The 27,111-nt window shown below is 56.6% G+C and overlaps 2 protein-coding genes and 1 long non-coding RNA gene across 17 annotated transcripts in view; 2 read left to right on the forward strand and 1 right to left on the reverse strand.

Moving 5' to 3' along the window:
* Positions 1-19,960, forward strand: SYT12 (synaptotagmin 12). The gene is made up of 8 exons (XM_004759488.3): positions 1-294; positions 6,685-6,744; positions 10,418-10,611; positions 13,138-13,530; positions 16,378-16,593; positions 17,238-17,358; positions 18,264-18,397; positions 19,787-19,960. Exons 2-8 carry the CDS (start codon positions 6,711-6,713, stop codon positions 19,958-19,960), a joined length of 1,266 nt encoding a protein of 421 aa, XP_004759545.1. The 5' UTR covers positions 1-294; positions 6,685-6,710.
* The window catches only part of LOC106006561, a 21,372-nt gene continuing 8,209 nt past the window's right edge, over positions 13,949-27,111 (reverse strand). For 4 of the 15 annotated variants that reach the window (XR_006602135.1, XR_006602133.1, XR_006602127.1 and 1 more), the window contains 4 exons: positions 26,218-26,369; positions 23,896-25,498; positions 23,547-23,773; positions 19,479-23,432 (listed from right to left, as the gene is read on the reverse strand). This is a non-coding gene — a long non-coding RNA (uncharacterized LOC106006561). Of the gene's footprint in view, positions 14,010-14,032; positions 23,433-23,546; positions 23,774-23,887; positions 25,499-26,217; positions 26,370-27,111 lie in introns of those variants that run through there. The other 11 variants (XR_006602125.1, XR_006602121.1, XR_006602123.1 and 8 more) reach the window with 11 other exon arrangements.
* The window catches only part of RHOD (ras homolog family member D), an 8,938-nt gene continuing 8,669 nt past the window's right edge, over positions 26,843-27,111 (forward strand). Inside the window, exon 1 of the mRNA XM_004759710.3 lies at positions 26,843-27,038. Within this exon, the coding sequence (XP_004759767.3) occupies positions 26,907-27,038 (132 nt within the window). The 5' untranslated portion in view covers positions 26,843-26,906. The remainder of the gene's footprint in view (positions 27,039-27,111) is intronic.

Genomic DNA, 27,111 nt, shown 5'->3' on the forward strand with positions numbered 1-27,111 from the left:
AGGGAGCGGGAGGAGGGCGGGCGAGCGCGAGGGAGCGCGCGGCGGGCTCCTGGGAGCGTGCCCGGACTGCGGCGCAGCTCCCGTCCGCCGCCCCGGCCGGGCTGAGCCCCCGGCCCGCGCCGCGCTCCTCCGAAGGGGACGCCGGGCGACACTGCAGGGGTGGCGTTGCGGGCGACGGCCGGGCCTGGAGCCGGTGCGTGCGCGCTGCAGGAGGCCGGCCGGGAGCTGGGAGTCGGGAGCCGGGAGCCAGGAGCCCGAGCGGGAGCCGAGAGGCGGCCCCTCCGCGGAGCCGGGGTGAGTAGCACCCGGCCGCCCCCGTGCACCACCGGGATCCGGTCCCGCGCGGGGACGCACGCGGCGCCCCCTGCCAGCGCCGCGGACCCCGGCCTCCGCGCACTCTGCACACCCGCGCCGCCCCGCGCTTGCACACGCGCGCCGGGCGCCCTTCCCCGGCCCGACCACTCCGCGCACTGCGCATCACATCGCGCCCGCACGCCCGTCCCGCGTGTGCACACACGCGACTCACCCGGGCATTTACACGCCTCCCCGGCGCCCGCGCTGCGCGAGCGCCCCTCACTTTCACACTCAGCGTCCTGACTGGCCCCACTGCCCCCTGCCCCACCTCACACCCTCTCCCGACTCTTCCGGCTCAGTCCCCGGCTCTCGAGGGGGGCCCCCATATACCCTTGGGGGGTTCCCGCGGCAGGGGTGCTGGGTCTTCAGGAAATGCTCCGATCCGGAGAGGCAGGTCGCACCGCGTCGCCGGGAGGCCCGGGGAGCTCGGGAGAGGATCCCCTTGTCAACGGCCTGGGTCTGGGGCTTTCCGGGGGCTCTTGGGAACCTCTGATACCGCTGCTCTCTGCAAGAGGAAGCTTGCCTCGTCTCAGGGCCTCGGACTGTAGAATTGGCTGCTGAGGGGTGGGAGTGGGGCCCAGCAAGGGGACCTGGAGCCAGGCCTGTGGGTGGAGGAGCCCTGAGCCAGCCCTCCTGGTGATTCCTCTTCCAGGGCTGCAGGACAGCGTGCCCCCCTCCCCCGTCAGTGGGGCCACCCCAGAGCGACTGGGAAATCTTCACCCAGGAATGTCAGCTCCTTCTCCAAGCTAAGGAGAGGGGGCAGGTTTGGAGGGCAGTTTCTGTTGTGCTTCTTACTAGAAATGGGGAAACTGAGGCTCAAAACAGACAGGAGTTCCAGCCAAGTTAACCCAGCCAGTCTGGAGAAGGGTCAAGACAAGTACCTAAGCCCTCTGTCTTCCCACTCTGAAATCCAGAGCCTTCCTCTAGCTTGGGAGAGAGCAGGTTCCCAGTCTAGGGTTCAAGCTTGGATTCTGTGTCTTGTCAGCTATGGTGACGCTGGGCAAGTCATTTCTGGCGGGTCAGTTTTCTTACCAGTACAATGGGCAGAGTAGCACCCCCTCAGAGGGCAGCGGGGAGGGACTTGCTGAAATAAAACATAGCGAGTCCTTGGTATGGTGCCCAGCACATAGTAGGTATCCAGTAGATGCCAGCAGCCGCTACCCTAGCCAGTCTGCCCTGCGGTTTCTGTAGGCTTTAGGGGGATGGTAGCAGGATGTGGTTATTTCGGGGGCAGGGGGAGGGAAGCACTTGAAAAAGATTTCAAACCTAAAGATCCTAAAGAGGTTTACAGCTTGGGAGGCGAGGACTGCCCTGTGCCCACATCAGAATCCTTCCTAATATCTGATAACCGCAGGGGTGGGGGTGGGGGGCTGGCAGGCAACATCTTGTGAGCCACAAATGTGATGTGGGGACACAGTGAGCAATGAAATGGGGTGGGGGGAGAGCAGAGACGCGGGGCTCCTTTCCCCTGGAGAGGCACAAAATTCCTGGAAAGCCATTCCTCCGACAAGCCCAGGAGGGGGCCTCAACTGTGGTCAGATTCCAGTAAGGCCAGTGACAGTTCTTCCCACCCACCTCCACCCCCAGAAAGGCCTGGTCAGGAGGTGGCATCACGGCCAAGAGCCCAGGCCGGGATCCATCACACCTTGGCGCCGGTCCCAGTGTTGCTACTCAAATGCTGAGTGACCTGGGGCCCCCGCTTCCTCATCTTTAAAACAGGGACCCTTTCATCCAGCCAAGCATCATGGCTGTATCGCGAGCCTCGGCCAGGCCAGGCTCTATGCTGAGCATTTCTCGCAGGTATGAAGTCCGATGCTTGCAGCAGTCGGGAGCCACTGCTGTATAGGTCTGATTAAGTCTGATTTGAACCTAGAGCTGTTTCCAGTGAGCAAGCCCCATGCAGTTTTGGATTCTGCCGGGGGGCGGGGGAGGGTTGGGACCAGAGTGAGTAGAATGGATGGATGGGAAAGGGTGCCGGGAAGGGGACGTGGATCTGAGGAGGGCGGGTGTGAGTTTGGGGCAGCTCTGGCTCATCCCTGGTGTGCCCATTTCCTCTGTATCAGAAGCTCGGGGGAGTTCTATCATAGGCTGCCCTGGCGTCCTGACATGCCTTGTCAGCAGACTGCCGAAGCCGCAGCCCCTCTGCCCAGAGGACCTCCAGCCAGGTGGCGGTGGGAGCCTGCTTGCCAGAGGCTGTAGTCGGTGAGATGTGGGAGTGCGGGGCCAGCACTAGGGAGGAAGGCCATGCAGAAGGACACTCACTGCACCGTTAGCTCAGCCTCTGCTCCCTGCGTCCTGGTTGGGTGACTTTGGACAAATTTACTGCCCTTCTCTGAGCCTCTTGTTCGTCCTCTGTGGAATGAGGTTAATGATAGGATATCCCATAGGGGTCTTGTGGGAGGTGTTGGGGAAGACACCTGTGAAGTTCTTGGGGGCTGTGGCTGCTAGTGGAAGAGGCACCGGATGGGGCAGCAGGCGTGGCTGCCCAGGACCAGCTCTCCCACTGCTGGCTGTGTGGCTTTGGGCAAATCCCTGAACCTTTCTAACCCTCACACCGTTTATCCAAGAGCCTGCTTCCCAGGCCCAAGAATGCGCTCCAGGGGCCAGCAGGTTCTGGAACTGAATGGAAGGATGGGAGGGGCTGGGCTTGAAGAACAAACGCCCTGTCCCAAGGGGCAGAGCCTACTCTATTCCAGCTTTGGCATTTTTGCAGGGGTCAGGGGAGACCGGCCCACCGGCCCCCAGATATCCTCATTTTTTAAGGGAAGCTGTAAATCGAGCTTACTGCCCACACGATTCTACTGCTCAAACGAGGGCTTAGTTAGGGAGCCTTTGGGACGATTGTCAGGCTGGTAACCACAGCAGCTAATGTTTACCAAGCCAGACTACACTTCTTAGTCTGCCCTCCTAGCACCCCGATAAGGCAGTCATGAGCCCCATTTTAGAGATGGGGCGACTGAGGCTCAGAGCTAGTCAGGGGGCAGAGCTGAGATTCAGAACTGTGCTCAGGCTGCCCACCTCCTCCCCCAGCCCAGTTTTCTCCTCCTTCCCTCCCTCTGTCTAGGCAGATTCGGTCAGACTTCGGCCACCTCTCTGGGGCCCACTGCAGAAACTTGGTGCTTGGGTGTGCCTCGAATCATCCACATGTTCACGGAAACTACACCTCCCGGGCAAGGGGTGTGGGAAGAGTGGGCTGTGTGATAGTCGGGGTTTGGAGCTGGACCAGCCTCGGAGGGCTGGCGGCCTCTCCACAGCTCTAAGTCTGGCACAGCAGATACGGGGTTCTGTCCCATACCAGGTGGTACTTGCCACGGGAGTGTACCCTGTCTTCGCTAGCCTGCTGCTAGCACTGGCTATCCCCGTGAAGCCTCACTCTGGAAGTCAGCTTGTGCCAAGTAAGCAGGAAAGAAAGCTGATGGCATTATTGGATTCCCAGCAAGGCTGGGATAGGTGTGTACCCCTTAACATATGTGTGTTGGTGTGTCCAGACCCCATTCTGCCAGGAACTAGGGCCACCTTGGACTTGTCCACAGGGACCGGTTTGGCCTGCACGTTCTCAGGAAAGTTTTGAAACCATGTGCCCGTCTGCAGTAAGGCACAGAGGTTAGGCATATGGAGCCAGAGGGCCTGGGTGGACCAGTTTCTTAGCCGTGTGGTCTGGGGCAAATGATTTTCCCCTTGGGCCTCAGGACTCTTCCTCAGCAAACTGGAGATGATAATAGTATCTACCTCCTGGGGTGGTTAGAGGATTAAATGAGGTCATGTATAAGTAAAATGCTTAGAATCATGCTCTCGCGCCTACGGAGTGCTCAGCGAGGCTAACTGTCATCAGGTCTACAGCCCAGGGTCCCAGGAGTGAGCTCCCTTTTCGGGTCAGCATAGGTGAAGCCTTCCCGGAGAAGCCTCCCTTCTACCACAGTGAAAGACCCACATCTCACTGGATCACGTCAGCAGAGCTGGGAGCAAGGAGCTGTCCCGCACTTGACAGAGCTTTGCCCCAGGGCTCTCTTCTGCCCTGTTTCTCCAGGCCTCCTGCCCTGGGGCTTCTGGCACTCCCCCGTGTGCTGGATAACCCCGTCCGAACCAGACTTCTGGGCTGTAGAGCCACAGACTGGGGAGAACCCCAGGATTCAAGAAAATGCTTACCTTCTGATTGGACTCCAATCCCCAAGGGAACCCACAGAATCTATCCAGGGGTTGCAAAAAGGGTAGCCAAGCCACAGTCTGGGAGCTTTTTACCCTGTGGCTGAACAGTGTTCACATTTTTTTGTGAATTGGTTACAACATTTAAAAAATCAAGAAACTGCACATTAAAAAAATCCAGGTATTTGGCTTTTCTTCTTCTTCTTTTTTTTTTAAAGATTTCATTTATTTATTTAACAGACAGTAGGCAGAGAGGCAGGCAGAGAGAGGGGAAAGCAGGCTCCCTGCTGAGCAGAGAGCCCGATGTGGGGTTCGATGTGGGGCTCGATGTGGGGCTCGATCCCAGGATCCTGGGATCCTGACCTGAGCCAAAGGCAGAGGCTTAACCCACTGAGCCACTCAGGCGCCCCTACCTGGCTTTTCTTGAAAAAGCCAGAAGATAGATAGATCAATAGATAGAATAAAATCAAATGTGCAGAGATTGGGGCCCCTGGCTGTCTCAGCCAGTACAGTCTACAGCTCTAGATCTCAGGGTTGTAAGTTTGAGCCCCACATTGGGCGTAGAGATTACTTAAAAATAAAATATTTTATAAAATAAAATAAAGTCATGAAAAGCCAGAAGATCCAGCAGTGCTAGGTTGACATTCCTGCGGGAACAGAAACAACAGTGGCCTTTGGTGGGGTTGGGGGGAGACGAGCAACACCCTGACCTGTTTGCCCCCACCTCTGCGGGGGCGGGGCTGTCCTGTCTTCCCGTGACTCTTGGAGCTGAGGCCCATAGGGTTATCCCAGCCTCCCTTGTCCATTCCCTTAGCTCATGTTTGTGAGACAGAAGTACTTCTCAGCAACGCAGTAATAAAATTTATGAGCAGTCACTGGGGTTCAGGTAATGGCTTGTATGACTCCCAGACCTTTCTAGAACAACTGAGTCAGACCTTCAGCATTCATAAAACTTGGAATTGGAGGGTGGGGTGGGGAGGAAACCATCCTGAGCAGTGAAAGGACTGATAATAGAATATTGCAGAAATGCAGCCTTGCCTTTCCAGTGGAAACAAAAGCTTTTGAAGTAAGCCTTAGCAAACACCCTAAAAGCCCACGCTATAAGTAGCAAAGAATCAAAGAACAGTTGCGGGTAGGATGTTGGTTGGATGGGGTTGGTAGGATGGAAATGAGGTAGCGGTGCCAGATTTAGTGAATATAAATGCAGGATACCCAGGAAATTCTGAGTTTCAGATAAACAATGAATAATTTTTTTTTTTTAGTATAAGTATGTCCCATACAATATTTGGTACATACTTATACTAAAAATGAATCAAATTCAAATGTCACTGGGCATCTTGCATTTTTATCTTGCAATCCGGAAATTAAGGTGGTCTTAGAGTGGTTAGAAAGAGCTTTAAATGCCATTTTTTAAAAAAGATTTTGTTTATTTATTTGACAGAAGGAGAAGTCACAAGTAGGCAGAGATGCAGGCAGAGAGAGAGGGGGAAGCAGGCTCCCCGCTGAGCAGGGAGCCCAATGCGGGGCTTGATCTCAGAACCCTGAGATTGTGACCTGAGCGGAAGGCAGAGGCTTTAACCCACTAAGCCACCCAGGCACCCTAAACACCATTTTTTTTAAAAAAAATGCCATTTAATAGGTGATTGGATTAAGCGTTTACCTTTGGCTCATTCCCAGGCCGTTCTATCCCTGCTCCTGGCATTGAGCAGGGCGCTTGCTTCTCCCTCTGCTCCTTCTCCCCACTCCCCACCTCTAGCTCATGCATGCTCTCTCTTGCAAAAATAAATAAATAACATCTTTTTTTTTTTTAAGATTTTATTTATTTATTTGGCAGAGATCACAAGCAGGCAGAGAGGCAGGCAGAGAGAGAGGAAGAAGCAGGCTCCCCGCTGATCAGAGAGCCTGATGTGGAGCTCAATCCCAGGACCCTGGGATCATGACCTGAGCTGAAGGCAGAGGCTTTAACCCACTGAGCCACCCAGGGGCCCCTAAATAACATCTTTTTTGAAAATAAAGTTTTAAAAATTAAAGTTAAAAAAAAAAGAAAATGCCATTTAAAAGCCTACCTTTGGCTGAGCTCTCCTCATAGGTGAATGTGAGGCCCACAGGCATCAGGGAGGTCAAGGCATAGGGTTGGGGTTGGTGGCCCTCCAAAGTCCCCTCTGCTGACTGTCTCTCCCCTTGCAGGCCCGGCTGCTGCAGCAGGCATCACCATGGCCATGGACGTGGCTGAATACCACCTGAGCGGTGAGTCCCAGCAGAAGATGTCACCTCACCGGACCCTCCCACAAGGCCCAGGGTGGGGGTGTCAGTGGGATGCCAGTAATGGCCCTACTTTAGCAGTAAGGAGAGGGACTTGCCCAAGGTCACACAGCCTTGGGGACACTGAGCTAGGACCTGGCATGGCCTTGGACAAGTGACAAAAACCTCTCGGGGCCTCTACTTACTCATCTGCAAAATGGGGGCAGTGAGGCCTCCCTCAAGGACCTCTGGGAAGATTCAGTGACCGAGCTTAGTGCCAACGCAGGCCTTTGCATGTGCCCTTCCCTTTGCCCAGAGTCCCTCCCTGCCTCCGCCTGGCTAAGCCCTCGAGACTAGTGTGGATGTCCCAGAGGCAGATCTAGCTCCAGACTGGCAGGCCGCCAACACCTCCTCCGCCCGCCATCTCCTGGGGTCTCAGTGGCTAATCTACAAACAAGTGCTGGACAAGTGTCCAGGAAGCTTTTATTACCTGCCACTCCTGCTGCTGCCTCCTCCTCGTCTCTGGTCCCAGCAGAGCGCTCGCTTCCCTAGGGCATTCCCCCCATGCCCCCGAGGCTGGCGGGCAATAAAATGAATAAACAAATTCGCATTAATAGGCATCATTTCGCGTCACCGTCCTGGGGCTTCTCCTCTCCTGCCCCCCTTTTCTGCCAACCAGGACTCTGGCTTCAGGCCCTCAGCCCCCTGGGATCCTCCCTCTCAGGGGAGCCTGGCTGTGCTGTGCCACGTGGCCTTGCCCATCATCCACAGGGACCTCAGACTTCAGTGCCCACCTGCTTGCCCGCCCCCACGACCACTGACCCTGCTGGGAGCCATCCCTGGAGCATCCCGGGCCAGAGCTTCTTATGTGTGCCCTCCCTCTCCAGTTTACCAGGCCCATTCCTAGGCCATCCCTTATTCACCAGACTCCCAGAACTTTCCTGGCTCTGCAGGGCTCGCCTGGGGCCCTCTGTAGATCTCTGTTGTGGTTTTGGTCAGCCCACAAATGATATTCTGCCAACAGAGGTCAGAACTCTGGGTTTGCTCACAGCTCCTCCGTCCTGACCTCCTGCCTCTCTCCTCTGACCCTGGCCCCGGCCAGCCCTTGTCCATAGCCTGTGTGATGTTCACGTCAAAACTGTGTGGCTGGACCATGTCATGAATTCATCTTATTTTCTTCTGACAGTGCGTGACACATCCTCCTGCTTTGCCACAGTGACATCCTAATGACTTCCATTCTCAAAGGCCAGTGGTATTTCCCTTCCTAGTTAGCACCACCCGGCCCCAGTGACCCCGGCAGGCTGTTTCCAGATTTCTGCGGTTATAAATACAGCCTTGATGATTCACACCAGATATAAAACTTCCTGGGATTTTTTTTCCACAAGATAAATTCCCCAGGGCGGGACCGTCTGTCTGCTTGGGGGGAGGGGCGCCGGCGGGGTGGTCATCTCCATTCTCTGGGTGGGAAGGCTCCAGCTCATTCTGGTGAAGCTCTGTGTTCCCTACCCCAGGGCCTTGGGCTGGTGGCTCGGCAGGCGCTCAGCCTCTCCCAGCCTCAGCGCTCCTCCTCTAGCAGGTGGAGGTCGGAGCTCATAGGATGTGCATGCTGGTTAAATGCCGGGGCTACAGGCCGGCCCTGCTCTTCTCCAGAGTGCGTTGGTGTTATGGGTTCTGGCTAGAGTTGGCGGGTGTCAGGAGAGCAGGGGTAGGCTGAGGCCTCCCACTGCCGGAGGGACTGCTGCTGCCGTGTGGCAGCACAGGACAGCCTGGCTTCAGGGAAGGGGTAGCAAGGAAATCCCCAGCCCCAAATGCCCCACTCTCTCTCCCCCACTGGGCACTCTGAATGCTCCGGGCTTTGGACGCCCTCTCCTCTTCTCGTCCTAAACTCCCAGTCCCTGGCACCTTGGCCTGGCACGTTTCTTGCTCCTCCCTCTTTTTTTTTTTTTTTAAAGATTTATTTATTTATTTATTTGACAGAGATCACAAGTAGGCAGAGAGGCAGGCAGAGAGAGAGAGGAGGAAACAGGCTCCCCGCTGAGCAGAGAGCCCGATGTGGGGCTGTATCCCAGGACGCTGGGATCATGACCTGAGCCGAAGGCAGAGGCTTTAACCCACTGAGCCACCCGGGCGCCCCTTGCTCCTCCCTCTTATCTCAGCCTGGATGTCTCTCCTCCCGGAAGCCCTCCTGGATTGTGCTCATCACTCCGTTTTTGTCTATTTATTTGCCTACTTATCTCATCCCTAGACTGTGAGCTACTAAGGACAGGGACTGGGGCTGACTCCCTTCAGAGTGTTCGCACTCAGTAGGTGCTCAACAGATGTTGCAGTGATAAATCTCCACCCGTGAAATGCCCACCCCAACTCTTTCCGCCCTGCTGCTGTGTGGAGGCTGGGTGGTGCAGTGATGACTCCTGCTTGCTCTCAAGTCTGGCTGGCAGAGTTGAAATCCCAGGACCACCCCCTCTTGGCTCTGTGACCTTGGGCAATTTCTTTATCCTTTGTGCACCTCAGTTTCCCCATTTGAACTGAGCATAGAAGCAGCCCTGACGATGGTGCAGAGAATGATGTTTGCCGGCAGAAGGTCACTTCTGATAGGTGAGAGCTCACCCAACACAGGTGAGGGGCGGTTTGTTACGATGTCTGGGGCCAGTGAGGCTCAGATAGGAAAAGTTCTTTACTTATCAGCGGAGAGAGAGCATTAAGCGTCTGGATTTGTCCCCAAGCCCTGCACAGCCGGAAATCTACATCTCACTCCTGGCTGAGCCTTTTTTTTTTTTTTTTTTTTTAAATAACAGCTTTATTGAGATAAAATTCAAATACAATTTACCCGCTTAAGGCGTACAATACAGTGGATTTAACATATTTTATACCCATCAACACTTTCAACTTTGAGAATCTGCTTATCATTCTCCAAAGCAACCCTGTATTCTGCATTGCCCCCTTGTCCCCCTAGACAATCACTAACCAACTTTCTGTCTGTAGGCATTTACCTATTCTAGACATTTCATGTAAATAGAATCCTATAACATATGTTTTTTGGTGTCTGGTTTCTTTCGCTTAGCATGATGTTTTCATGGGTCATGTATGTTGCAAGATGTATGTTGCAACCAAGACCTTTGTGTTGCCACATTATATTCTGTTGTGTGGATGGAGATTTTATTTATCCGTCTATCAATTGATAGACATTGGGTTGTTCTACATGACGGTGAGGCAAAAACGGGGTCATTTCTTCTTTTCCCCGAACCCTCTCCCTCTTCCCTCAGACCTCAAAAGGTGGCTTTGATTACCTGGCAGCAAGAGGCCTTTTGAAGGCTCTAAGGTCAGAGAACTCAAAAGGGGGGGAAATAACCCTATTTGTTCAAAGCCTAGGGAATGTTTCACCATCGTTCACAGCTCTTCATCTGATCTAGCCAAGCTAGTCCCCACCGCCATCCTGTTCCGGTAGAAATGGGTGCTTTTGTAGAAAAGGAGATGGAAGTAGAAATCCCAGCGTACATATGTCTTATTCAATCCTGGATCCCCTAGCACCCTGCATGGAGCCTGGCGCGTAGTAGCTGCTCAGTAAATATTTGTGCAGTGAATAAGGAGGTCAGTGCTGAACCCCCTGCTCCTTGGGTGGGAGTCTGTAAGCACCGGGGAGCCCAGAGCCTACTAATGAGAGGCTGCCCTTGTCTTGCAGTCATCAAGAGCCCCCCTGGCTGGGAGGTGGGTGTCTACACTGCTGGGGCCCTGGCACTGCTGGGAATTGCAGCTGTGAGCCTGTGGAAGCTCTGGACATCGGGGAGCTTCCCCAGCCCCTCCCCGTTCCCAAACTACGACTACAGGTACCTTCAGCAGAAGTACGGGGAGACCTACGCGGAGGCCAAGCAGAAGGTGAGGTTTCCGCTCTCTCAAGACGGTGCCCCCCCCCCAGTCCCTTGTTCTCTCCTGGCTAACTTCCTCCGGTGACCAGGGACCCTTGTCCCACTCCGTGTCTCCACCACAGCCCAGTGGTGCGAAACCAGAGGACATTTAGTGAGGGAATGAATGCTTTCAATTTAAAAAACCATCCTGTATGGGGCACCTGCGTGGCTCAGTTGGTTGGGCATCTGCGTTCTGCTCAGGTCATGATCCCTGGATCGAGCCCCATATCAGGTTCCCTGTGCAGTGGGGAGCCTGCTTCTTCCTCTCTCTCTGCCTGCTGACCCCCTGCTGTGCACACTCTCTCTCTCCGTCGAATAAATAAATAAATCTTTTTAAAATAATAAAATAAAATAAAAACCATCCTGTGAAAACTACAGGAAAATACAAATAAGAAAACCTCTCCCCACATGCCACCATCCAGGGGCAAATAACTATGAGTTGTATTTTAACCACTAACATTTTTACTTTTCCAGTACTTTTAAAAAATATTTTATTTATTTATTTGACAGACAGAAATCACAAGTAGGCAGAGAGAGAGGGGAGGAAGTAGGTTCCCTGCTTAGCAGAGAGCCCGATGTGGGGCTTGATCCCAGGACCCTGAGATCATGACCTAAGCCAAAGGCAGAGGCTTTAACCCACTGAGCCACCCAGATGCCCCTCATTCCAGTACTTGTAATATACCCTCTAGTCTTTTTTTCATGCACAGTTTTTATATAATGGGTGTCATCTCTACATAAAATTTTATACCCTGCTCTTTTTATCTCACAGCTAAAACATTTTCCTATATCGTTGAGCCCCCGTCATAAACCATCATTATTTATTTATTTATTTATTTGACAGAGAGAAATCACAAGTAGTTGGAGAGGCAGGCAGAGAGAGAGAGGGAAGCAGGCTCCCTGCTGAGCAGAGAGCCCGATGCGGGACTCGATCCCAGGACCCTGAGATCACGACCCGAGCCGAAGGCAGCGGCTTAACCCACTGAGCCACCCAGGCGCCCCTAAACCATCATTTTTTAAAAAGATTTATTAATTTATTTTAGAGAGAGAGAGAGCAGGGGGAAGGGGCAGGTGGAGAGAGAGAGTCTTAAGCAGACTCCGCACAACCCTGAGATCATGACCGAAACATACATCTTGCAACCGAAACCAAGAGTCAGACGCTTAACCAACTAAGCCACCCAGAGGCCCCGTAAACATCCTTTTAATGGCCAGTTCAGGTTCCTTTTTATGTATGTGCCATGATTTCCTAAGTGCCATTATAAATAATACAGTGAATATTGTATATATAAAACTTTGTCTTCATTGGGATTATGTACTTTGAGTGGATGCCCTGATGTGGAATTTCTGTGTCAGGGAGCACAAACATTTTTTAGGGCTCTCAGTGTATATTGCTGAATGTTTCATCATTAGACACTTGGCAGAGAATTTTTCTAACATCATGTCAAGTTCCAGTGAACACAGCCAGAATCTGTTACTGGATAGGGGCCCCACACACTCATTCATTTGGGGTGTGAGGGGACTATCTCCCATTCTGCTGGGGGGGACTGTACCTTGGCATAACTTTTCCAAAAAGCATTTTGGCAACATAGGTCAACCGCTTGCAAAAGGACCGTGTCCTCTGAGCTAGGATTTTAAGAAAGCTGTTTGATGCTGCATTCTCTCTCTTCGTGAAAAATAAGCAACAATGTAAATGTCCACAGTGGGGGACAGTAAAGTAAATCACAGCTCTCCACTCAATGACAGGTTGCGGGCCCTTTAAAAATTATGGTAATGAAGACTGTGCAGCCGCTTGGGAGATGCTGATGGCACAAAGGCTTTTGTGTTCTCAAATCCCAAGGTCAGTTTAGAGAAAAGAAAATTTTGAATATTAGGGCGAACGTTACCCAACTTGGAAGACTTCCCCTTTTGTAGACATTTTGGTAAACGTCCTTTGAGGCTGCTCGATCATCTGTTGAACGGCTCTGCCCTAGTATTCTTACCCCTTGCCCTTGCGCTGGAAACTTAGATTGCGAACTACTTTCGTTTTTCATAAACATTACTGCAGTGAACATCTTTATGTACAGAACTCAGTCTGCATCATTAAAAATTTTGAGAAAAACCTTTCTTCCTCGTGGTTAGGGAAAGAAAACGGAGTGACACAAAAGAGCATTAAGCGAGGACCTTCCTTGGGCGCCTGGGGGGCTCCGTTGGTTGCGGGTCGGACTCTTGGTTTCGGTCCAGGTCCTGATCGCATGGGTTGTGAGATCGAGCCCCGCACGAGGCCCCATGTTCAGTGGGGGTCTGCGTGGATGTTCTCTCCCTCTGCTCCTCCCCCTGCTTGTGCTCTTCTCTCTCTCTCTTTCTCTTCACCCTCAAAGAAGTAAGTAAATCTTTAAAAACACCTGACTAAGGCATGCATCGTTCCTGCAAAAGGGGAACTAGAGGTGCCTCGAATAGACCAGGCTCACAGACCATACCTTTGCATTCGTGAGGCTCCCGTGTCCCTTTTTCTCACCCCCAGAGAGTGCCTGCGTGGAATGCCCCACGGGCCAGCATGCGGGGATCGCCCAGCCGCAAAGGCAGCCTCAGCATTGAGGACACCTTTGAGACCATCAGCGAGCTGGGACCTCTGGAGCTGATGGGCCGGGAGCTGGACCTGGCCCCCTATGGGACCCTCCACAAGTCGCAGTCGGCTGACTCGCTGAACTCCATCTCCTCCGTGAGCAACACCTTCGGGCAGGACTTCACGCTGGGCCAGGTGGAGGTGAGGATGGACTACGATGCGGCCTCGCACACCCTCCACGTGGCCGTGCTGCAGGGCAAGGACCTCCTGGAGCGGGAAGAAGCCGGCTTCGAGTCCTGCTTTATGCGTGTCAGCCTGCTGCCCGATGAGCAGATCGTGGGCATCTCCCGGGTAAGTGGGGTGCGCTCTGGGCTCTCGGGGGTCCTCCCCATGCAGGCGGGTCTGCAGGGCCAGGCTGGATGTGAGGAGGGTGCCACAGGGCAGCTTTAGATGCTAATCCCAGAGCTGAAGGACCTGAGGACCAGGCGCGGTTCTCGGCAGTCCTACCCCAGCAGCCCAGTGTGTGTTAATTGTCCGTTTCCGCTCCTGTCCCCTGGGTCAGCTTAGGGTCCTGGCAGAAGAGGGATGACATGTTCAAGTTGGCTTATTTGCAGGGAGCTCAATAATAGGACTGTTAACGATCATGTGGGGGAGGGGCGCCTGGGTGGCTGAGTCGGTTGAGCTTCCGACTTTTGATTTAGGCTCAGGTCATGATCTCAGGGTCGTGGAATCGAGCCCCGTGTCAGGCTCCATGCTCAGCGGGGAGTCTGCTTAGGATTCTGTCTCTCTCTCTTCCTCTGCTCCTCTGTGTTCCTCTCTGCTCCTGTTCCCTAAAATAAATAAATAAATCTTAAACACACACACACACACACACACAAAACAATGGTGTGGGTGGGGTATAGGGCGACCTCAAAGATGGAGTGGCTCCCTTTTCTGAAGGGATAAGGGGAAAGGGAGGCTACTGGCCCCAAAGGAAGAAAGGCATGTGGAGGGGGCCACATTGATAGGTTCTGTGGCCTTTGGTCAAGGGACACACGTGGTCAGACCACAGCAGTACTGCAGAGAAGGACCTAGGGAATAAGCACCCCACCTCTGACCTCTGATTTCCCTTGAGTGACTCCCCTGTCTGACTCCACCAGGAGCCAGAGGCTAAGGGAGCCTGTCGATCAGCCCATGGAGGTCAAGAACAGGGTGGGGAGAGTTGGGGGAGACACTCAGCACCCTCCCACACCAGGCTACCTTTCAAGGGTCCCTCTGTTTTGCCAGGAGGGAGCAAAGCCTTCATGAGACACACTCCCCTCCAGACTGGATTAGGGGTAAAAGGGCTCCAGACGCCATGGCTGGGAGTCCTCTGAGGTGGTCAAGGTAGACGCCCCGTGGCCTCTAACTGGAGTAGGAGGAACCTGCGGGCCTGCAGGACCAAGGCCCGTGTCCAGTCACTCTTACCACGCTGAAGTTGACTGTCCCTCTGTGGTAGACACTGTCATCCCGTTCCCATCCGCACGCTGCCCCCCCAACTCCTGGGCCCTGACCACAGCCCGTACGTGTGGGACCTAAGAGAGGCCGTCCAGAGGGTGGTGTCTGGTTCCAATAGCAGTTTTCCACTTCCTAGCAGCATGACCTTGGATAAGTCACGTAAGCTCTCTGTGACACGGTTTCCCCATCTCTCAAATGGGGACCGTAATCCTTGAGGAGGGGATACAATAGATTGTATCTCAGGACCATGGAGTGTCCCTGCTGAGCCTGGATTCAGGCTGCCAATGGCCTGGACTGCCTAGAAGATCCTGGGTGGTTCCGGACACTTTCCTTGAGGGGGGACATTGGTGGACGGGAACCACCACAGCCTGGTGTGTGCTGAGAATCTGGTTCACCAAGTCCCTACATCTGTGACTCTCTCATTAGCCCCAGTGGGATGGACCGAGGGCATCTTACAGATGAAGAGGTTCAAGAGAGTGCTTTGCCCAACGCCAGCAAGTGAGCCGGAGATCCAGGACTTGGCCCTGGAGTTCCCATTTTCTTCCCTGCATGTGCTCATAAAGCACAACACACAGAGAATGCACATTGGTCAGGGAACCTGAGCCCCTGCAGGCAGGGGACAGCAGAGTGGCTCATTTGGCAGGAGGAGGGAGATCATGAAGAGCCTGGAGGCCAAGGTCAAGATCAGGGGGTGGACTTTATCCCACAGGGGAAGGAGTCCGTGAAGATCCTCAAGCAGGGAACTGGCTGGGGAAGGTGGCTCCCAGGGAGCAGTGGCAGAGGAACCTTCCCACAACCCAGGCAGGGACCAAAGAGTATGCTTCAGTGCACCTGGAGCTGTTGGCGGATTTATTCCTGAGAAGGCAGGCTTCTCAGCATTACGGCCCAGCCAGTCCCAGCAAGTAGGTGGCTGCCCCCAGGCTGGGCAACCCCCCAGCTTCAGGCAAGTTTCCAGGGATGAGAGCTCCTCCCTGAATATTGCCAGGCAGTGACTAAGGCAGCCCCCAGAGGACAGGAGAGCTGTGCCCGCTAGGGCACCTTCCCAGGGGGCCTGCCCACAGCTTCCTGGGAGGAGGCCAAAGTCACCCACCAGGCAGGACTGGTCTTGGAAGCAGAGTCTGCCCAGCCTCGCCTCGTCACTCCATCCATGCACCCATCCCACAACGTTCAGGCCATCCGGGGCCAGGCTCTGAAGGGCTGGGACATCAGTGGTTCTAGGCTCCACGATGTTCTGTACTTACTGCACACCCCGGCCCAGAGCCGGACCTGAACTGGTATAAGAAAGAGGAGACCATTTCAGCAAATATCACAAGGGTTTTATGGAGCCATGGGCACTGAGTGTGTCCAATTATGGAAGCTTCGAATGCCAGGCTACCAGATTGGCCACCAGAGAGAGGAAGATGGGGGCCTTTAAATCCCCAAGGCTGGGGTGCCTGACTAGCTCAGTTGGTAGAGCACACAACTCTTAATCTCAGGGTCATGAGTTCAAGCCCCACGGTGGGCATGGAGCCCACCTTAAAAAAAAGTCCTCAGGGCTAAACCCCCAAAGGAAGAATTGGCATTGAGGCCGGGCAGGGGGGTGGTGCGCAGCAGAGCCAGGGCGCTTGCCCAGGCTTCTGGACTCTCTGTCCGGTGCTCTCTCCCCACCATGGCTTCACAGGTCCCTGACTGCCACCCCTTCCCCAGAGTCAGAGCTCCCTCCGTGTCCCTTTCTCTCTGCAGATCCAGAGGAATGCCTATTCCATCTTCTTTGATGAGAAGTTCTCCATTCCCCTGGACCCTGCCGCCCTGGAGGAGAAGAGCCTGCGGTTTTCTGTGTTTGGCATCGATGAGGACGAGCGGAAGGTCAGCACGGGCGTGGTCGAGCTGAAGCTCTCGGTGCTCGACCTCCCCCTGCAGCCCTTCAGCGGCTGGCTCTACCTCCAGGACCAGAACAAGGTCAGTCCGCCCGTGGAGAGAGGGTCACACATGCCTCTTGCCGCGGGGAGACCCCGCCGTCCACAACAGCCCCCACCCCGCCGTTCTTTAGGGGATGAGAAAAAGAGGCCCGTGCCGCATTCGGGAAAACTCTGTTTACTGCATGAAATGAAGATGCTCTCACCACTGTTCCCTGCGCCAACCACCAAACCTTCAGACGCTCTCCTCCTAGAGGGTTTCTGCTGGGGAGGTGCTCCGGCACTAAAGGGGGTCATTGCAGACAGAGGCCGAGCTGCTGGTTTACCTTTATAAGCGTAGGATGGCTCGGGGACCATCACTGCTACTCAAGCAAATGGTCTACCCGTCCTGGTCCGCTGGGACCTCTGTGTGCTACTCCACAGAATGTTTTCCATGGGCTGGAAGGAGGGACCCTGCCTGCGTTGGGTGGCCACATTTGACAGGTGCCCTCTGGCCCTCCTTCCAAGGAAGGGCCCACCCCCTGTAGGAGGGGGGATCGTGCACCCTTCATGGGACGGGGGACTGGGGTCCCTTTCTCAATCCCACTGGCCCAGTGCCTGGTGGAAGGGCAGGAGCAGCAAGTTCTCAATGGAGAAGGAAGCTTCTGCCTTGCCCTGGGCCCCTCAAGTCACTCACGTGTCCTCCAGGCTGCTGACGCTGTGGGTGAGATCTTGCTGTCCCTGAGCTACCTCCCAACAGCTGAGCGCCTCACGGTCGTGGTGGTGAAAGCCAAAAATCTCATCTGGACCAATGACAAGACCACAGCAGGTAAGGCCTGGCCAGCGGCCCGGCTCCTTCGTGTGGGCTGGTGGGAGCGGTGGCCCAGCTGCTAAGCAGGGGGCCCCCGGGAGCATCAGCAGGTGTGGGGGTACAGCGCCTGGCCCCTCCACCCCCTGGTGTTGGCTGAGCTCAGGAGCCGTGCACAGCGGGGAAAGCAGTCTGACTGCGGAAGGCTGAGCGCAGCGAGGGTGGCTGGGAACCCCCGTGAGGGGCAGACAGGAGTCTGAGCAGGAGGCTGGGGCAGGGGGAAGAAACCAAGGTGGATGCCTGCTTTCCAGAACTAGACTTCATGAGGAGCTGGGCTGCGTCCCAGATCCCAGACAGGACCCAGGGCCCCCAGGATGGTTTGGGTGCCGGGCAGGACCTGCTGCCCCCCACCGTCTGCAGGAACAGAACTGGAAACAGAGGGCCGGGGCTCCGGAGCCCGACCTGCTGGGAGCTGGCGGGGAGGGGGAATCCAGGGTCCAGGCGGGTACAGCAAGGACACCCAGTGGGTGGAGGGTGACAAGCAGTGAGTGACTTGTTATTTCAAAGTCAGGCTCCACAGAACGGGTGCAGGGTGACTCAGGGCTGACGTCTGTGCTCATTATAGAATGAGAAGTGGTGGGTCTGCAGAGTGTGCCGAGCGCCATGGGCGGGGAGCGTGTGCGGGGGCCCGGAGGCAGGCCGCCAGAGCCCCAAGCCCGGCTCTTCTCCTGATTCATGCACGAGCCTCAGTTTTCTCATCTGTAAAATGGGAAAGAACTAAAGGCCCAATGGCAGGAATGGCAGGGGATGGTTGCAGCTGTGAAGGTTTGGCTGTGTGGAGCCAGTGGGCCCCTAGGACTGGGCAGGCCTGGCAGGCCTATGCCAAGGGAGTGTGGCCCCGACTCCCGCCTCTCGCTCGCCCACAGACCCCTTTGTCAAGGTGTACCTGCTTCAGGATGGGAGGAAGATGAGCAAAAAGAAGACGGCTGTGAAGAGGGATGACCCCAATCCGGTGTTCAACGAAGCCATGATCTTCTCAGTGCCAGCCATCGTGCTCCAGGTGAGGCGGGGACCGGCTTGGGCGTGGGAGCCCAGGCCTGGTCACCCCGGGACTCTGGGGCCATTCCGGCCACACCAACCTTGCATCTCAGGGCTCCTGCAGATGCCAGTGGTTTGCCTCAAGCCCTCACCTTTCTAGTGGCGAGGCATTTATGGAGCACCCGCCGGCTACCGGCCCTATGGTGTGTGCTGGGGACACAGGCGCTGCTTCCTTGGTGCTCACAAGGGACAGGCAGAAAGTCCCCAGACAGTCTTAACCCACCAAGAGCATGCCAGACTTCGGTGGTCAGGGGAGGCTTTTGCAGGAGGGGGGAGCTAAATTAAGACAGTTTCCAATAGGAGCAACAAAGGCCTTGGAGATGAGCCAGGGCTAAGCCAAGGGCCCACAGTGCTGGCCCTAACTCTCTGGAGGCTACCCCCAGAGGCCCTGCGCAGCCCCGCCCACACTTCGGTGGCATTCAGAAGGTCACGTGATCCAGGGAGACCACGCCCCCCCTACAGATACCACAGACCAAACCTGGGGGCTACAGAGGATATGGCCTGTGCCTCACCAGTGGCCCTGCTGGCAGAGGATGGGGAGCTTACCACCTCCCCTCACTATGTCCTTCTGTCCCTAGGCATCCCTGACAGTGAGAATGGCCTTTTGTGCCTTGAGCCGAAACCTGCCCCTTATCCATGGGGCTGTGGGAAGCCGCCTACTCTGACAGCCCCCCGGAATCTGAAAGCCCAGAAATCGGCCTCACTCCCAGAGTCCCCAAGGCAGGCAAACATCCCAGCATCGCTGGTTGACGCTGGTGTTGCCTTCCTGCCACCCTCATAGGACAGGCTGTCCACCTGCCCCCCCTTCCCCCACTCCCGGTGGCCGCAGTGTCCCTATTCCACAGCCTCCACCGGGTGGGGGAGACCTCTCGGGACCAGGAGGGAAGGTGGGAGAGGGGAGCGCGAGGAGGAGGAGGAGGAAGGAGGTCAGGCTGGGTGTTAGTTTCAAGCTCAACCACTTTGATCTCAAGCACATTCTTTTCCTTCCTCAGCTCTGAGTCCAACATGTGATTATATTAAGAATAATGAGACATCTAAAATGCTCCGTGTGCAGGCTGTTCTAAGCACTTGACACATTTTAACCTTTTTTCAGGTAGGAACTAATAGGATTACCATTTCACAGATGGGGAACTAAGGTAGGAAGAGCCCACGTCACTGCCCAAGGTCACAAAGCAAGGCGCGTGGGGAGGCCAGCATTTGAACGTGGTAGTCCAGCACTGCCGCCATGTAGGGAGACAGCAACAGAAGCCTGGGGGCTACGCAGATCGGGGCTAAGGATTCAGGGAGCCACACCTGACCCCCTGCTGGGGCCTGGCACCCTGTCCCCAGCCCCATGTCACTTCCTCCCCAGGACCTGTCTCTCCGTGTGACAGTGGCTGAGAGCAGCAGCGACGGCCGAGGGGACAACGTGGGCCATGTCATCATCGGGCCGTCCGCCAGCGGCATGGGCACCACGCACTGGAACCAGATGCTGGCCACTCTGCGCAGGCCCGTGTCCATGTGGCACCCCGTTCGGCGAAACTAGCAGCTGGCACGACGGGCCGGGGTGGGCACCGAGCCTGGCCCATGCTCAGCTCTGATGCCCCTCCCTAGTCCAGCAGGAGCCATGGATGTTGGGGTCCCCTGCCGGAGCTCCCATGAGCCATCTTGGTCCTTCTGTCCAGACTGCAGTGGAGAAGCGGGCCTGGCCAGGTGTCTAGGGACCCAGGGTTTTCTCCCACAGAGGGCCTGCTGGGGCTGGGCCACGACCCACGGAAGGCAGCCTGGCACTGGCTCATCCTGCTTCCACTTTGAGATCCCCATCCAGCCTGTCCCTCGGCCTGGGGCATTGCGGCTTGGCCTCTCAGGGCTCTCCACATCCCACCCTGCTGGGAGACCAGTGCTAAGCGGGGTCCTGTACGGGGAAACACGTTAGTCTCGGGGGCCAGATGCCGTGCTAGACACCAACAGACATGACATGAAGAGGACTCGGTCCTTAGGATGTCCGGAAGACAAGACTCCCCAGTCCTGGGGATCTGCTCGGTGCTGAATGCCACCGTGGCAGAGCTCTGGGGGCTGCGAGGACAGGATGGGAGCCATGCCCTGAGGGACAGGAGAAGAACAGAGTGTGTCCCATGCAGGCAGCCAGCCCCAGCAAGGCAGGGACAGGAACTTCCCTGTCACTAACTGTCCTCAGCCTACTGGAGTGGACACAACGACCTTTCTCTGGGCAGGAGAAGTGACCAGGAGACCAGGCTGACTCTGGAATCACGCTCCATGAAATCTGCTCCCTCCATCCATAACCCTGGCATGGCCCAGAGCCAGGTCCCTGCATTTGGTCCCCACTGGATTAGGCATTGGCTCTATACCTCCAGGCCAGACCCTATTGGGAAGAGAGATGCCTCAGCCTGTGGGTAGCCGGTGGGTAGTGGGGCCAGAAGACAGACTCCAGGGATGGCCGGAAAGGGGTGGCCTGGGCAGGGGCACGGAGGGGAAGTCAAGGGGCATCCAGATTGGGGGGGTGGCGAGAAGGAAGGGTTTGAATGCCAGACGGGGAAGGAGGGGGCACTGGGGGTCCTAGGTCAAGTTCCAGAAGCGAACCCTGAGATTCTTAGGCAAGGGGTTAGTTAGGAGAGCAGGGCGCCTTCCTCCATCTGGAGAAAACTGGAGGGGAGAGAGGAGAGCCCTGAGCAGGGGCAGACTCCAAGCACGTCGTGGCTTCCGGAGTGTCCAGCCTGATGGCCTGAGGAGCCCTGTTGTGTGATTGGCCCCCTGGAAGGATCCTGACCAGAAAACAAGGGGCTGGACTGTTTGGCCCCCCACCAGGGCTTGGGCTACCACCCACCCCAGCTGGAGGAGGAGAGCGCACACTCTCCAGTTGTCACGGGCTGGGGCAGCCCCTTGAGTGAGAAGCAGGCAGCTGGGGTGGGGGGTGGCCTGCAGCAGCATCCGCTCCCCGGGGCCACCCACAGGTCAGTGCAGGGGCTCTGGGGCTGCCACAGGCCCTGATGAGCTACGGAGACCTAGGCCCAACCTGTTACCCCCAGTGCCTCTGGGAGAGCCCAGTCATGGGACTGGAGGCAGAACTGTGGCCCAGCCCTGTGGCCAGCACCGGAAGGTCTGCATGGCCCGCCACAGAGGCCAGGGGCACAGCGGAGACCCAGACCATTTCTGCCCCAGGGGCTCGGCAGCACAGGCAAGCCTTTACACCCACCTTCTCTTCCCCCTCTTTCCCTCCCTCTAACTGCATGAAATGTGGACTGTGGACCCGGGACGGGCACGGTGGGGACCGAGTCTGCTGACTGGAATGATTCCAGAACCAAAATAAAGCTGGGGCAGGAAGGAGGGGGCTTCTGGGGAGCCTTGCTCGGCCCCAAATCACCTTTGTCTTGACTCCAGGAATGGGGACTTGGGTCTCTGTGTGGGTTACTCTGAGCGGACTGCCCTGCTGCTGAGTACCCAGAAGGGAAGGAGGTCTCTGTCTGGCTGGGACACTAGCACAAGGAGCAATGCCATCGGACTGCTTGGGAGGCTCTAATAAGGGGCCCTAAGCCAGGCCTGGCAGGGAGGATGGCAGTAGGGAATATCACGGAGGACTTCCTGGTGGTGTCACTGAGCCGTCTTCAGGGAAAGAAGAAACCGTAGGGTTGAAAAAGGTAGGACAAGGCCCAAAAAGCATTTCTGGAACAGGGAACAAGACACAAAGGGGCAGGAGTGGGCAAAAATTGAGGCCAATTAGTCAACCTTGCTAGAGCAAATTTGGGGGAGGATGAGGACAAGGGAGCCCAAAGAAAGGCTTAGAGGGAAGAAGGGTCGCACACGTTCAATGAATGCAGGTGCCAGCGGGCCACCCTGTAACCCTCGCGGCCCCGGGGGACGTTCAGTTATCATCCCATTTTGAAGAACCGGAAATGGAAGCTTAAAGAAGTTAGGTAACTAGTCCAAGATCACACAGCCCCAGAAAGTCTCAAAGCTGGGATTCAAGCTCTGGCTGTCTCCTTCCGAAGTTCATGCTCTTAACCCCCAGGCCACACTGCCCCCTTCCTCGACTCTCCCAGGCTGCTCTAGTCTCTCCCCTGCTCTAGAAGATCATACCAAGGATCAAAGGATGATCTAGGTGGGAATTACCAGTAGCTCTGAGGAGGCCTGCCTCCCACAGAGCCCGACTGTGCAGGCTTCTGTGCACCTCCACCCACGTCTCCCACCAACACTGGACAGACAGAGGACACCGGTGAGATAGGAGTGGAAGGGTAGGGAAGGGCTTCCTGGAGGAGGTGGAAGCAGGAGCACTAGCCTGGCAGTGTAGGGAGGACCATGCGAATGGAGGAGGGAGAGGGGCCTCTGGGCATGGGAACTCCTTGGTGTCCTTTGTGACACCTGAGGCTGGAGAGGCCAGATGAGGCGGAGCTGGGGAGGTTTTATGGCTTCAGGGTAAAGTCAAAGGTCCTGGTCCGGCTGGCAGTGAGGAGCCACGGAGGGTCCTGGGCTGGGTCAGAGGCGCAGGTCAGGGGAGGGAGACAGGGGACCTTCTGAACAGCTTTGGAAATGAGGAGGAGGGGACATGAGCCAGCACAGCTCCTGCTCAGTGAGAGTCAGCCTAAGCTGTCCTGAGGCGTCAGCCTCCTTGGGCATAGCCCGCACCGCACCACCCGCATCTCTTCCTGCCTCTTCCTCCTCCCAGCCCTAGGCCCATGGGCCGGCCTCCAGGGTCCCAGACCTCCTTTGTCGGGGCGACTTCAGGGATAGGCAGTGCTGTATCCAAGAGGACAGGTATGGAGGTCACTGACCTGACCACACTGGCTCCGCCTCTTTGCAGTGGGGACAGTGACAGCTGGGGGTGCCCCAGCTGCCTCTTTGGTCCACAGTGAGGCTCAACACGGGTTGAGGGGGCCGGTCCACCTGCCCACGTGTACAGGGGGCGGGGCTGCGTCCTGGGGGCGGGGCTGCGTCCTTGTGCCGCCCACAACCCACCGCCGCTCAGACCTCCGCTTCCTCTCTCCTGCCCCGGCCGTCTATGCCTGCAGATGCCCAAAGTGACAACCGGAAAGGCTAAATAAACCTGAGACTGGACCGCAGGGCCCCCTGGCTCTCTGCCCCTCCCACTCCATTACCAGCCTTCTCACCCCACCCACCAGGATCCATAATGACAGGTGGGAGAGAGGAGCCGAGGACAGGAGGCCCACACTCCCAGCCCTGAGCTCCATCCAGTTAAACGGTGGCTGGAATGGAATGGATCTGACGGAGCCCAGACAGACAGAAATGGGAGAAGAGGCTCTTCCGGGCTCCCACTGCCTCAGACTGGGCCTGCAGCTTTCTCACTGTGCGACAGGTCCCTTCTTGTGAGCTTCAGTTTCCCTGCCTGAAGAATAAATGTGTTGATCAGCAAGGCCTCTAAAGGCACCCCCCGCACCTCTGACTTTCAGGAATTCCGTGCATAGCAGCCCCAAATGCCTGGGTTAGAATCCCAGCTCACCCACTCACCAGCTGTGGGATCTTGGGCAAATCATCTGTCCTCTCTGGGCCTCAGTTTCATTACTTGTCAAAAGAGGATAAGAATTATACGTAATAAGAGGGAATAAAGCAATACGTGCCAAGTGTCCAGGACTCAGGAGATGCTCCGTAAACAAGAGGTCCGGGCTTTGGGTGGAAGGGTTCTGGCCAAAGACAGACCTCCTGGGACCTGGGTTCTAGATAAAAGGGAGGGGCTGGGCACATAGGAAGCATGAGGAGCAAAGAGCCTGTGTACCCTGCCAAGCCACTCCAAGGGACATGACTGGACCATTGAAGTTCCACTCCACACCCAGCACCCACTTCCCCCATCTGCCAGCCACTCGTGAGCACCCCACACCCCAAGCCAGGAGCTCCCAGCCACCAGGCAAGCCACCGTGGGAATGGTGCAGGGAGAAGAGCAGCCACACGGCGGCAGCAGAGACCCGGCTGGGGCAGCAGGGGACTCCTGGGCTCAGGGAGGGTGGGGTCAGGGGGTCTAAGAGGCGGCCAAGGGGCCAAGGCCAGGGGTCCTTGGAGCGGAAGGAAGCAGGAGGGCGGTCCCCTGCCTGCAGAGCCTGCCACTGGGTCACGCTCTGTAATCTCACCTGGGCGGTCAATCCCTTTCTTGTTTCTTCGGTTTGTTTATTCTTTCGAGTCAACCAACCTTCCTTCCTCTTGTCCCTGCTCCATTTCCCTTCTTTTGCCCTCTGTGTCCAGCCAGGTGGTCAATCGGACCTACCATCCTGAGCCTCAGCTCCCAGTAGAACGAAGGAAGCAGATCACTTGCTGGGCTCACAACCGAGTCTCCCGGCCGAAGGAAGTATAGACGAGGTGTGATGTCAGGAGAGAGCCCTGCCGTGTGGCCAGACCTGGGTTCAAACTCAAGTTCTGCCTCTTCCTAGCTGCGGGTCTTAGGCAAGAATTTAACCTCTCTGCCCCCCCTCCCCCAGCCCAGGGTTCCTCATCTGTAAAATGGGGCTAACAATTCCCACCTGCTAGGGGACAGAGCCGGCACACAGTGAGCTAGCCATTAATGGGCGCTGTTATTCTCGGAAATGTTCAGTGAAACTGCAAGGCATGACACACGTCAAGGATGTCATTATAATGATTATCCCTATAGCAACCAAGGCCAAACGCCTCTGCCTGACTCTCAGCTCCCTCCACCACCAGTCTGGCCCCACCTGCCTCCTAGCCTGTCACCCAAGGCCTGATGACAGCAGCAGTGGAGAGAATAGAGGATGACAAAGCTGACAGCTGATCGTTGGGGGACAGGGCCCCTCCCACCACTCCTTGGGGCGGGGAGCCCTGCTCAGTGCCAAGTCATTGCTCAGCCCTTTGGCAGTTTCGGGGAGGAAAGAGCATCTGAAGGGTGGGGATGTCACGAGATGCTCCCTCCATCCAGATGAGGCTCCATTCCTCCTGCGGACTGTGGCCCTGGCTGAGCTTGAGTCAGGGGTCTGGGCTCTGCCTCTTTGCAGTGGGGACAGCGACCCCTGCCCCAGCTGCCTCTTTGGTCCACAGTGAGGTTCAACGTGGGTTGAGGGTGCCTTTCCACCTGCCCAGCTTCGAACTCCACATGGGATGACGTCATGACCTGTGTGGGGAACCCAAAGATTCTACTGTCTATTCCTTTGAGCTTCACTGAAAACACTCAGTCCAGGACCTGGGGAGAACCTTGTGCCCATTTTCAAAAGATTTCAATTCACTTCAGTTCTGTATTTATTCCCGGCACCGAAAATGCTCCGCTATCCAAGCCCTGTTGGAACGTCAGCCTCTCCTGGCACCAGCTCCTCAACCCGATCTCACCTTCCATCACAGAGAAGGACCACAGCGCCCCCTCAAAGTACTCCATCTCTCACCTCCATACTTTGCCTGGGCTTCTCTCAGTTTGGACCACCTTACCCACCCCCCGCCCGTTTGACTGTCTCACTTTTTCTTCAAGACTCTGGCCCCTCTCCTCAGAAGGGTTTTCTGATGCCCCCCTCCCCCCAGGTAAAGAGCCAGCCTCTCTTCCCTACTTCTGCCCCGCTGCCTGTCCCCACTTCTGTTGTAGCTCCTACCACACCAATGCCCTACCTGTCTCCCATTCTAGACGTGAGCTTCTCAAAATAGGGACTTCATCTTGAAGGGTTCAAGGTCCTCCCAGGCCCTTAGGCATCAGTATTGGTTAAATAGTAAGGATCACTAACACATGGACTAACACATGGACCAACCATGCACCAGACCCTGCTCTCATCACTTTGTTGGTGGAAGGTTCCCTCACTTTCTTTAGATGATGCCCTCCCAGAGGTGAGCAGATGGTCGCTGACCTACCTGCATGGAAACTTCCTGGTGCTGGCTGGGGCAGGGCAGGCCAGGCTAGCAGTGCGGGGAACTGACCCATAAGGGTATGCCCGGCTCATCCCCTTCCCATCTGGCCTTACGTATCTGGAGGGAGGACCATGGTAGGCGCTGATTCCAGAGCCCTGGGGAAACGCACATTTGTCCCTTCAGGCATCCATTCATTCACCCAAAGTCACCGGCTCTTGTGGCTCTTGTTGCGGCCGACCGGCGCTGGGCACCAGGGACCCAGTTCTTGTCCCTACAAAGCTGGTAGGCTCCCCTGGCTGCCCCTCACCCCCACCCCGCCTCCTTCCTCCCAGAGGAAGTGGGCCAGGGGCCTCCTCCTTCCCTGTCCACCCTCCCCACACACACAATCATCGTCCGACTCCTTGTCTTCTCCCCATCGGACCCAGAGGACGCGGAGGACGCAGGCCGAGCGCGGGACCCTTTCCCGCACCCCCACACCCCGCGCCCGCCAGCAGTAGCGGCTCCCCAAGGGTTTCCCCAGGGGCGGGCCCCGCCGCTCGCCACGCCCCCGGGCTCTCACCTGGCCCCGCGCCCCCGCCCCCGGCCGCCCCGCGCGCACTTCCTCCCGCCGCCCCGCCCCTTCCACATTCCTGCCCCGCCGGCCGCCCCGCGCCGCTGCCCGCCCGCCCCGCGCCGCCGCTCGCCCGCTCGCGATGAGGGCGGCCCAGGCCGCGGGCGCCGAGGCGCCGCCGGGGGCGCGGTCCGTCAAGGTGGTCCTGGTCGGCGACGGCGGCTGCGGGAAGACGTCGCTGCTCATGGTCTTCGCCGAGGGGGCCTTCCCCGAGGTGAGTCCCGGCCCCCTCCGGGCCCCGCGCCCCGGACCCTGCCTCGCGCGCTCGGCCGCCGGGTCGGGTTCCG

The sequence above is a fragment of the Mustela putorius genome, unplaced genomic scaffold (assembly GCF_011764305.1).
Source record: "Mustela putorius furo isolate JIRA1106 unplaced genomic scaffold, ASM1176430v1.1 tig00000127_pilon_pilon_pilon, whole genome shotgun sequence".
NCBI classification, from domain to species: domain Eukaryota; kingdom Metazoa; phylum Chordata; class Mammalia; order Carnivora; family Mustelidae; genus Mustela; species Mustela putorius.

Coding starts and splice junctions, on each gene's coding strand:
- SYT12 (XM_004759488.3), top strand. CDS start 6,711: ATGGCCATGGACGTGGCTGAATACCACCTGAGCG. Junction 6,745..10,417: donor GGCTGAATACCACCTGAGCG/GTGAGTCCCAGC, acceptor CTTGTCTTGCAG/TCATCAAGAGCCCCCCTGGC. Junction 16,594..17,237: donor ACCTCCAGGACCAGAACAAG/GTCAGTCCGCCC, acceptor CGTGTCCTCCAG/GCTGCTGACGCTGTGGGTGA.